Source organism: Rhinolophus sinicus, chromosome 10 (genome assembly GCF_057876585.1).
Source record: "Rhinolophus sinicus isolate RSI-liver-muscle chromosome 10, RSI-T2T, whole genome shotgun sequence".
NCBI lineage: Eukaryota > Metazoa > Chordata > Mammalia > Chiroptera > Rhinolophidae > Rhinolophus > Rhinolophus sinicus.
Window position 1 is genome coordinate 17,528,066 of NC_142510.1, and position 9,509 is coordinate 17,537,574.

At 53.4% G+C, this 9,509-nt stretch overlaps 1 protein-coding gene across 2 annotated transcripts; it reads right to left on the reverse strand.

The window, feature by feature from the left end:
• Window positions 1-7,672: 7,672 nt before the first annotated feature.
• On the reverse strand, window positions 7,673-9,104 carry NUPR1 (nuclear protein 1, transcriptional regulator). Of its 2 annotated transcripts, XM_074322918.2 has the most exons (4): window positions 8,848-9,104; window positions 8,580-8,715; window positions 8,299-8,448; window positions 7,673-7,964 (listed from the first exon to the last, which is right to left on the reverse strand). In XM_074322918.2, exons 1-4 carry the CDS (start codon window positions 8,957-8,959, stop codon window positions 7,961-7,963), a joined length of 402 nt encoding a protein of 133 aa, XP_074179019.1. In that variant the 5' UTR covers window positions 8,960-9,104; the 3' UTR covers window positions 7,673-7,960. The 2 variants fall into 2 exon arrangements, with proteins under 2 accessions (XP_074179019.1, XP_019610208.1); XM_019754649.3 differs by lacking the exon at window positions 8,580-8,715 and having other exon boundaries at window positions 8,848-9,061.
• Window positions 9,105-9,509: the final 405 nt, after the last annotated feature.

Consider the following 9,509-nt stretch of genomic DNA (forward strand, 5'->3'; position numbering starts at 1 on the left):
AGGAGGCTGGACCGCAGGGAGAGGTGCAAAGGGCCTGGCGCTCAGTGAGAGGAGCAGGCAGTTCCTGGCAGGAGTCTGAGGAAGCTTCCTGTGTAGACGCTCTGACCCAGACGCGGAAGGAGCTCCTGGCTTAGGGGCTCCACGTCCACCTGTGCCTCAAACAGCTGACAGCTCCTAGCAACTCATTTTCCCTTTGAGCCTCAGTTCTCGTGTCTGTAAAATAGGGATGATGACGCTATTACCTGATGAGATTATGGGTCAGATCTGCGGGATGGCCCGACAGGGGAAACTCTGTGAAGTGGAAAGGCAGCATGCACGGAAAGGGGTTAGTGTTCAGAATCAGTGGGATTCTGACGAGTAGAGGGGCGAGGAGACAGGACCCCAGCAAAAAGGATGGTTTGAAGCGAGACTATTTCTGCCACATCATTCTTGAATATTTATTGTGCACCGACTTTGTGCCAGGCACCAGCCCTGAGGAAGAGAAAGCAGAAGGCACTTAGACTAAGGGGCAGGAGGGTGAGGTCCTGGAATGTTACGCTCAAGAATAGGGGCTGTGTCAGACGGGCAGTGAGGAGCCATGTCAGGAAGGATGATGACAGACAGGCTGAGCCCCAGGACAAGTGCGGGGCGGGGGGGGGGGGGGGGGGGGGGGGCGGGGGGGGGAGGCTCTGACAGACGGTGCGTCTCCTCCAAGGAGCAGGGTGCAGCGCCTGACTTGGGGGGATGGTTTAGGCCTGTGCAAAAGAGAGAACACTGAGGCCTTCCTGCCTGAACCCCACGGCCGCCCCAGCCCCGCTCTCTGCCTGTGGTCACTCAGCCTCAGCCCTTCTCATCGCCTCCGGCTACTCAGCTGCTAGTTGTTGTCTCCCCTAACCCCGGACAATAAATTAACAAGTGAAACGTATAGTTTGTCAGATGGTCCTAGGTGCTCTGAAGGAAATAAACAGGAATTTCAGCGTGAATCACTTCCTAACGTCCTCCTGGCCTTCGCTGACATGCCACCTCGCCGCCGTGAGGCATTTTCAATCACACAAGCCAAGCTGAAATTCTTGTTTCTGTTCCTTCCCTTGTAATAGCTCGTCTGTCCTGCGAGAATGTAAGCTCGTGAGGAAAGAACTAGTTGACCACTGTCCCCATAGCTTCTAGAATATTCCCTGGCCAATGAATATGTGCTGAATGGATAATTATTTCCACCAACAGTTCGAAACAAAACAAAACTCTCCAAACCAGTTCTCCAGAAAAAAGAGACGGCATAAGTCTGCACAGAGCTGGTGTGAACGGTCCGTGAAGTGATTACAAATGAACTTTAATTTTATAACATTAGTGTTTTGCACAAGTTGGAGGGAGGGAGTGTTCAGTCAGGAGGGCTGAACAGATGTTGGGGTATTCTTCTGATGCCACAGCATGAACTGCGTTTGTAATCAGAAAAGCAAAGAAAACCTTGTTTTACAAAGAAAAGCAAGTGCTTCCGGTTGACGGAAACCTGGGATCTTGTCTAGCCAGAGAGGTCTCCTCTGTCAAGGCTGGCTGCTTGCACAGGAACTCAGAGATTAGGGTGCTCTTGCTTCTTTGCTTGCTCCCCTCTGGCACTTCCTGGAGGCCACAGAGCTCTCTAGAAGGTTTGGGCACGGGTGGCAGCACACCTGGTCTACTGCTGGCTCAGCCTATGACCGGTGGTGATGGGAGGACACAGATGTTTTCTCTCACCGCAGGGCTTTGGTAAACATTCAGTGTGACAATAATAAGGTCAGGTGACTGACCCACAGTCACAAAGTAAGAGAGCGGGAACCTGAACCCACAGAGCTTGGGTCCACAGCCCAGGCTGTTCGTTGCTATTCTGTTACCTCCTTGAGTTCTTTTTCTGGGTCAGGTAATCCGCTAAGCCAGGGGTGTCCAAACTTTTTTCAATGTTTTTCACCAAGGGCCCTATGCGGTAAAATACACAAATAGCCGGGCCACTCACTCGAGGTGAAGTATGTATTGCCTCACCTGGTTTATTTAAGTAAACTAAATATATTTTTGGAATTTGCTGCGGGCCAGTTAACAATGGATCATGGGCCGCAGTTGGCCTGCGAGCCGCAGTTTGGGCACCCCTGCGCTAAGCGCTTGTAAAACAGTTTCCTTGTGTTGTCGCAACAATTCCAGAAGGTGCGTGTACTTTTCATCTCCTGTTTCCAGATACGGAAATCGAGATGCAAGGTCATAACCAAGTTTGCAGGCAGGGTCTGATCATGGGTCTGGGAGACTCTGAGGGCTTTCACCCACTAAGGCTGCATAACAAACCATCCCCAAACGCAGTGCTGTGAAACAACCATTTTGTGACGCTCCCGGGTCCTGCAGGTCAGAAATTGGATATGGCTTGTCTCTGCTCTAACCATCTGTGGGGGCGGAGCCCCAGAAAGTAGTTTCCAGGCTCTCGGCCTCACATAGAAAGGTGTTGGCTCAGGTAGTAAATGGCCAACTGTGATTGCATGGCCATCAGCTGTGGCTAGTTGGCCGTCAGCTGTAACCAGTGAGCCATTGGCCACTAATATAACTGCTGTGGCTACGCTAGGAGAAGGGAGAACAGAAAGAATGGGGCCTAGCAAGAAGATGGCGGCTGGGCTGGCGAGTGTGGATGGCGGTTTGCGGACAGTGTGGATCCAGCCTCCAGTGAGAGTATAGTGCCGCCAGAGAGAATATAGTGGTATGACTCCCCTACCTATGTCTCCGTGGGTGTTCCTTTTTGGCCTCACCATATCCTGCGTTCTTGTATGGGGAGCGGGAGCAGAGACCCCGCAGGCCTCCCCGCACGACAAATGGCGCAGCGAGCAGGGTACGGTGCCGGCCAAAGCTCTCCAAAGGACGGTGGAGCAGTTTGTGTCTATGAACACTCAGTCTCAGGAAGACCAGGAGGAGCAGCTGCCGGAGAGCTGGACCGCCGTGGAGGGGTGGGAGGACGTGGACGGTTCTCCCACCAGCACAGGAAAAGCCATGCAGCTGCTGGAGAGATGGAGCCCCGTGGAGAGGTGGAAAGATGTGGACGGTTCCCCAACCAGCACAGGCTGGAGAAAGCGAAGGTCGTTGCAGCCCTGTGGGCCGGGGAAGTTCCTGCTCAGGCAGCCCGGATGCAGGACTTATAGTCCCAGGAGGTAACGCTTGCTGAGTCCTCCTTGGGAGATGAGGGTGAGGTCAAGGTCATCCCTCACCCCCAGGACAGCCCTGGCGAGTGACTATGGACTATGGGGAATTGCCTTCCATCCCTAATTTAATGGACCGCTTGACTGTTTGTTTGGGAACTGTTATTAGTGGAACTGGGGGATATTTGCTTTTGTCTCTTGACTGGCCGCCATTGAGAATATGTAAGCACCTTGATTGTGAGTCGCTATTGTTCCAGCAGGGTACCCTGAGAGGCACAGAGAGAGTGGCAGTGCCCTGAGAGCCCTGGCTGAGTCCAGGAAGTCTGGCTGAGCCCTGAAGATACCCTGGCTGTGCCCAGGAAGTCGGGCTGTTCCCAGAGAGAGTGGCAGTGCCCTGAGAGCCCTGGCTGTGTCCAGGAAGTGTGGCTGTGCCCACAGAGAGTGGCAGTGCCCTGAAAGCCCTGGCTGAGTCCAGGAAGTGTGGCTGTGCCCACAGAGAGTGGCAGTGCCCTGAGAAATCCTAGCTGTGCCCAGGGAAACTAGTGGTACCCTAAGAAGTCCAGGAAGTCTGGCCGTGCCCAGAAGCACTGGTGGTGCCCTGAGAAACCCTGGCTGTGTCCGGGAAGACAGGTGGTACCCTAAGAAGTCCAGGAAGTCTGGCTGTGCCCAGGAGTACTGGTGGTGCCCTGAGAAACCCTGGCTGTGTCCGGGAAGACAGGTGGCACCCTAAGAAGTCCAGGAAGTCTGGCTGTGCCCAGGAGTACTGGTGGTGCCCTGAGAAACCCTGGCTGTGTCCGGGAAGACAGGTGGTACCCTAAGAAGTCCAGGAAGTCTGGCAGTGCCCAGGAGTACTGGCGGTGCCCTGAGAAACCCTGGCTGTGCCCAGAGAGCCTGGCTGTGTCCAGGATATTGCATTCACCCCCAGGCTCCTCGCACAGGTCCCCTCGCGGAAGACGCTTGTCGCGTAGATTGTGAGGCGAGAGCCTGTAGGGGTGGAGTGTGGGGGCGGAGCCCCAGAAAGTAGTTTCCAGGCTCTCGGCCTCACATAGAAAGGTGTTGGCTCAGGTAGTAAATGGCCAACTGTGATTGCATGGCCATCAGCTGTGGCTAGTTGGCCGTCAGCTGTAACCAGTGAGCCATTGGCCACTAATATAACTGCTGTGGCTGTGCTAGCAGAGGGAGAGAGAGAGAATGGGGGCTAGCAAGAAGATGGCGGCTGGGCTGGCAAGTGTGGATGGCGGTTTGCGGACAGTGTGGATCCAGCCTCCAGTGAGAGTATAGTGCCGCCAGAGAGAATATAGTGGTATGACTCCCCTACCTATGGCTCCGTGGGTGTTCCTTTTTGGCCTCACCATATCCTGCGTTCTTGTATGGGGAGCGGGAGCAGAGACCCCGCAGGCCTCCCCGCACGACACCATCTCAGGCCTCCCTCCTCTAGGAAGACTCAATTGGAGTCATCCAACTGGAGGGGACTTCACAGCTGGGGCTGGAACCGTCTTTGGGCTCCCTTCACTCCCACTGGAGCTAGAGGAGGGCTTCCAGCTGGGAGTCCAGCTGGGCTGAAAGCCCGAATGCCAACGTGTGGCCTTTCTATGGTATCTCTCCATGTGTGCGGTGCTGGACATCCACGCAGCAGGGTGGCGGGGTCCCAAGAACCCCAGGGAGAAAGCTGGAGGGGCATGGCATTTTCTGAGCATACCACCTCCACCCTCCTCTGTTAGTCAGGCAGCAGCAAAGATCCTTGCACTTTCAAAGGGAAGGGACACGGTCCCCTGCCCCTGTTGGGTGGAAGGGTTCAAGGCCACACCATAAGGAGAGCCTGTGGGATGGGAACTCTTGCTGTGACGCTCTCTGGTAAACGTACTCTGAGACAAAACCCCACTGCATCCATGGTCCTCAAATTTCACAGCATGTCGAAGTCACGTTTCAAAGTCCCAGTATCCAAGTTACACCCTAGAGCGGTGAAATCAGCATCTGTGAAGTGGGACCCGGGCAGCAGTAGTTTCTGTAACTCCCAGGTGGTTACAGTGAAGCTTTCTCCCACGTGGTGGAGCACCTGGCCGAGTGCAGAACCAGTGCTACTCCAGGTGTGAACACCTAGGACTGTTCATACCCAGGGTCATAACTAAACGCACAGGGGGACTTAAAAAGTTGGAGTTAGGTGTTTCTTTGAACAGTTATCTTCTAACTGTGACACGTGGTGGTTGATTTCCATTTTTTGGTGGTTCTGCAGTTTCCTTTTTAATACATTTGAGTAAAAAGGTAAGGAGGTAGAGGTAATTTTTGGAATTCTACGTAAATAATGGGAGAGCTCGAAGGTACACAGGGCAATCACGGAAATGCTGTGGGAAAGAGGAGGCTGGGAAAACCCCGAGGCCGATTGTCAGTAATGGTAGCATAGTATTACCTTTCACAATTGCTCCACTGCTGTGAAAACTCAACTTTGGGTCATTCTGAAATTTAAAAAATATACATCTGAAAGCTGGCCTTTGAGAAAGGAGTGGCAGAAAGAGAACCAGGGAGTTTGTGAAGCAAATAAAGACCAGGTAAGTTTCCTGGTTCTCTGCCAGGAGCTTGAATTCCTTGTTGCAACCTGTTTGTGTTAGCCCCTGAGAGGGGAGAGATGTCAGTTATCTATCTCTCTAGTTCTCAGGGGGAACCCAAGAAATTGGGGTTACAGGCCAACAGATGAAAAAGAAAGGGTGTAGGAACAGAACAGGGAGGTTCTGGAAGGATAGAGCCAAGAGTGGGTTCTAAAGGAACAGATCTGATAGGAATGGGTTATTTCGTTAATCCCTTCAGGGCAAACGGGACAAACCTGATAGATGGATTCAATTAGAAGGCTCCAGCCCCCTTCCCCAAACAGGCAAGGGAAGGAATAAAAGTAAGAGCTTTTGCCTCAGTCACTGGGCACCCCCATTGGGGACCCCCTCCCGCTCGGGAGCTGCAACCTCTTCTCCAGCCTCAAACTATCCTCTTTAAAAAAAAAAAAGAGTGGGTTCTTGTCCTGAGTCACTTGTCCTCATGTGAGTTTAAGCCAGTCCCTGACCCTGGCCCCTGACACCCACCCCAGGCCTTGAAAGAGTGGGACTCTAACTCCCAGGATCCTTTCTGATCACATAATCTGTAAATTTCCATGAGCTGTCTGGTTCCGGGACCAACTACTTAAAAGCCTCAGGAGCACAGGCTGTACCAGGGAAGGGCGGGGCCAGGGAAAGCCAATCAGAGGCCAGGAGTGAGGGAGAGCCTCTGAGGCCTTCTGGCAAGTGTTATAGGACCCAGTACCCAGGGAGTGGCCATAGCCAATGAGGGATACAGCACTTCCCAGCCTGTTTTCTCCTTTGAAGTAGACAGAGAAGGGGGTGGTCTCACCATCTGACGGGTGAGGAAACTGAAGATCTATAAAAAGGCTCTGCCCAGGGCCAGAATTAGGGTTTTTCTCCCCCTATTGATGTTGAGTCTGTCTGTGGAAAATGCTTCTTGCTAGTTTTATCCAGTGTTCACTCTTCCCTGTTTCCTGTAATACTAAAACCTTGCCCTTGCCAAATTTCGCTAACATGTGGTGAAGCAGCTAAATACATTTTCCAAACTTCTCTTGCAGTTGGGTGCGGCCATGTAATTAAATTCTGAGCAGCTGTGCTATGTTTTACTTTTAGGTTATGGCCTTAAAACTGAGTTGGTATGGCCTCCACTGGTCCTTCCCTGCTCTCTTTCTGCAGGCTGGGATGCAGATGTGATGGCAGGTACTGGAGCAGCTAGCTTGGACCTCCAAGTGGGAGCCATGCTTTGAGGGTGGCAGAACCATGAGCTACAACAGTGGGGTCCCTGACACAGTGGAGTTGCCATTTTAGTCCAGGAGTCCTTGCCTTGGAGCTGTTATTATGTGACAGAGGGATAACTTCCTATCCCGTTTTGAGTCTTCATTACAGCGGCCCAGATTTATATCTCAGTGCATTCTCTTAGCTCCAATCACACCTCTTATTTGCCCCATGTTTTCCTCAAAGGATGCTTCCGAGATTGATAACACACCAGGTAAGAATCTGCCTCCCTCAGCTGACCTCCCAGACCGCTGTCCTGGCAGCCCCCTGGGCAAAGGCACCTACCTCACACCCAAACTCAGCCCTGAGGAAGTTGGGGCAAGTCCCTTAAAGTTTTAAGACTCAGTTTTCTCTATTTTACAGATGGGCACTGGTAAGAAACATTTACTCCAAAAGCTGGTTTTCTAGGAATACGACATAACCAACAAGATCATTACTCTGAAAATGGCGAAGAGCTGGGGAGGGTGCTTGTTTCCTGGGCCGCATCACAAAGCAGCAGAGGAATTCCCCTGCATCCCATAAAAGACCACAGAAATGTATGCACCCAAAGACGTGCGTATTGGAGCAAACATGCAAACACACACACACCTCTACACGCTCCCACAAAACCAGAAGTCCCCCCTCCCAGGTACAGAATCAAATGCAGACGCTAACAGAAGATGCTCACTGGTCGCTGCACAGCAGACCCACACAAAACTGTGTACAAACAAAACCACACACGAGGACAAAGCAAGCTGCAGCTCTGTGCTTTGTTTATTGTCGCTGCCACCCCAAGGAGCTCCGGTTTCTTCGGTGTCTTTCTTTTGGGGCGCACCTTCGTGACTCTGCCTCTCTACTCCCTGCCTGTTGCTCCCCATTTTGCCCTTTTTCTGGGGCTGGGGGGCACTTCCTTGGTGGCCCCTCAGAGTCTCCGTGGGGTAAGTCCTGGGGATGTAGTTGGGGGCAAGCAGGCCTGGACCCCCCCAAGGGGCTTGTTCCTGCGTGGTCGTGCCTCCATCGCTGTGTGGGGTCCGTGCTCCGGCCTCATCTGGGGAAGGAAAGCAGGTAGTGAAAGGGACAGAGGCCTGGTTTCCAATTCTGCCTCTCCTCCTCACTTGTTCTGTGACTCCAGAGAAAGACCCTCCCCTCTCGGGGCCCGTTTCCCTCTCTGTAAACCAGATTTCCCTCCAGTAAGAAAGGGTCTGCAGTTCTCCCCTTTGCTCTGGTCACTAAGAAACTCAGAGTCAAATGTATGTCGCGTTTTATTCTATGTTGAGACAACCCTTTTTTGATGCCTCCTCCCTACCCGACCACGCACACTCAGCCCTGGCCTTTGGAGGGAGAGGCTCCCCCACAGGTCCTCTGAGCCCTGGAGCCCTTACCTCCAGCTCTGTCTCAGAGCTGTGCCTTCTGCTTTTTCCGCTCCGTATTCTGAAGCTTGGTCACCAGCTTCCTCTCGTGCCCACCAGGGCTGGGGTGGTTGGTGTGGGCAGCAGCTTCTCTCTTGGTACGACCTTTCCGGCCTCCCGCTCCTGGGAACAAAGGCAAGAGCCAGAGGTGAGGTGGCTGGAGGCGTGATGAGAAGCCTCAGAGGAGAGGTGGGGGTTCAGGGTGCAGCAGTGGAAAGCACTTGGGTTGGGGTAGGGAGTTGCAGGGTGGTCACCACATAGCTCTGGGGCAGTCATCGTCCTTCTTTCCCCATCTGAGAAATGAGGGCCCCCAGGTGATCTGTTGTTTCTCCAACTTTCTAGGCATGTGTGAGGCCCCATGCTGAGTGGATGAGGGGTCCAGGGAACAGGCTGGAAAAGGGTGAGGGGTGGGGAGAAGCCCAAGGAGGGGTCGTAATGTGAAGGGTGGGGGGTGTCAGACCATTTGTAGGGAGTGGGCGTCAGAAGTGGAAGGACCAGGAAGATGGCAGGGCCAGGCCTTACCCAGGTAAGAATGAGCCAGGCTGTAGAGGTCGTACTCATCCAGGCTGGGGTCTTCGTCCTCAGAGCCTGGGGGCTGCTGGGATGGGCTGGCTGCTTTGGGGAAGGTGGCCATCAGGTCTGGCTTACTCTCACTGTCTCTCTCTCTCTCTCTCTCTAGCCTTCTAAAGCTTTGTTTGTGTCTGATCTCCTGACGGTTCACTTGATCCAATTTATAAGGCCACGTCTCTTCCTCAGCCTGCAGTTTGGCTTCAACCCCTCAGGTCCTGCCTGATGCAATCTGGCCCTTTCCCAGAACCAGTCACGAGAGGAAAAAAGAGTGAGTCTCAGCCCCCCTTGCCTCCTCCCTCTCACTGGGGCTGTCCAGCTGGTATTTTCCACAGAGGAGATCCCCACCCCTCAGGGAGCAGGAGGAAAATGACCAGGGATCCTGGTCAGCGAGACCAAGGGCCTCACCTGGCCCACCCATTCCTGTCCATCTCCTGCCCTCTGCCACGTGCCCCCTCCACGCTTGGGGTCATGGCCACACAGCTGACCCTCACTTCCACCATAATTCTGGCTCAGATTCAGGACCATGGTGGCAGAGTCTGGAGGGAAGGCTATGGGGAGAGGATAGCAACATACTATGTGCTAGGTCAGTGGTTCTTCTCCCTGTCACACCCAAC